The following is a 1,549-nucleotide window of genomic DNA, read 5'->3' as shown; positions in this document are numbered from 1 at the left end:
TGTCTTGGGTACAGAATATCAGACTCAACAAGCTGTATTCTTCATTGTGCAGCCTTCAACGCCACGCAGATCAAGAGACCGATTAAGTAACGCCTGCTGCTCGGTGAGACTAATTTGAGGCCACCTTGATGCTGATGATCCCACGATTGCTGAACTTTGGCCATCTCAAATCCTCTCACAAATCTGTCCCATTAAACCCTTCATTAAGGAAGGCCTCGTAACTTGCATGTTGATGGGCAAGCTTAACAACCTTTCTTGCGACCTTTTGCAGGACTTCATACAAAGTGGCTATGACAATTACTTAGCAAACACCCTGATAGCCAGTCTTCGCATGTCTGTGCGTCAAGTGCCAAGATAGCTAAACACCCTCACCACCGAATTCTTATTAATGAACAAGGCTGCCAAAGAGCCCGCCATCAAAGCTTGAAAAACCAATTTTACAATGTATGAAGACCATTACAAAGAGAGAAAGCTGATGTACCAACATTACTTACAAGGGCATAGCATGCTTCATATTGAACTGTAGTGTGTTATATGGAACATTTATGAAGCCTGCCTGTTGATCGATCACATTTTGTGTGTGACCGCACACTGACCTCCCTGTGTGCAAACTCAACTTACACTGATACAGCAGTGAAGACAACGCATTGCCTTATGCATAATCATAATTGAAGGCGGTGATGCCCAGCATGGTGTTCAGAACTAAGTAGAGGAGATACAAGAAGCCAGAAAGGAAAGCAATCGTGAAAATGGCCGTTACTGGATTGCGAAGAAGAGAAAAAATGGGCTCCACAAGACTGTAAAGACCTCCTGTGAAAACTGTCAAGAAGTAGAGGCCATACCTCCTCATGTTGTCCCAAAATTCTTCTACAAGAGGGCCCTCAGGACCCAAAGCCATGGCCACCTCTGCAGACCCAAGTGTGAACCCTAGTGAAAGCAACAGAGCGAGCAAAGCTTTGTGCTCAGGGGTAAGCAAGGAAGCCTTTGATACCTCGATTTCACTGGAGAGTTCTGTAAGAGTCTCCATGTATTCGTCTTCCTCATATGCTGTGCGTTGTGGCTTCTCAGAAGCTCTCACGACAGCTCGAGAGCGTGATGATGACGAGGAGGGAGGCAGATGACGAAGAGACTTGACGCATGGCAGGGGTAGCCGAGGTCCAGCTGAGGGTTTGGTAAATCGTAGAGCCATAGCCGATGCCACACTTCCAACCTCCATGGCTGCTGGAGAGAGTGTCCTTCAGAATGTCTCCAGGATCATAAAATGCTTTCCAATTTCTACTACATCTTTTTTTTTTTTTGGGTGCCAAACTCACAAAAGTGAGTGGAAATAAATTAAGAAAACAAAAAAGTTACAAAGGAAACCATGCTCTCTCCTACTCCCGAGCCATGGTATCTACCAACAACCCAAACAAATACTTCTTACACATTGGCTGACAAAGGGCGCCACACTTCCAACGTACATCCACAACAAAAGGGAACATATAGGGACTTGGGGTTGCCACCAAGGAGATAGCCCTGCCACAACACACTCCTTGACTGCCAAGCCAGC

General features: G+C 45.9%; 1 protein-coding gene across 1 annotated transcript; it reads right to left on the bottom strand.

The window, feature by feature from the left end:
* Nucleotides 1-418: 418 nt before the first annotated feature.
* On the bottom strand, nt 419-1,252 carry LOC147453251 (uncharacterized). The gene has a single exon (XM_086519125.1). It carries the CDS (start codon nt 1,214-1,216, stop codon nt 653-655), a length of 564 nt encoding a protein of 187 aa, XP_086375251.1. The 5' UTR covers nt 1,217-1,252; the 3' UTR covers nt 419-652.
* Nucleotides 1,253-1,549: the final 297 nt, after the last annotated feature.

Source organism: Adiantum capillus-veneris, chromosome 8 (assembly GCF_014529385.1).
Source record: "Adiantum capillus-veneris isolate H3 chromosome 8, ASM1452938v2, whole genome shotgun sequence".
In the NCBI taxonomy this organism is placed as follows: domain Eukaryota; kingdom Viridiplantae; phylum Streptophyta; class Polypodiopsida; order Polypodiales; family Pteridaceae; genus Adiantum; species Adiantum capillus-veneris.
Note: the sequence above shows the minus strand (reverse complement) of the source record. Positions and strands in the feature narration are given on the sequence as shown.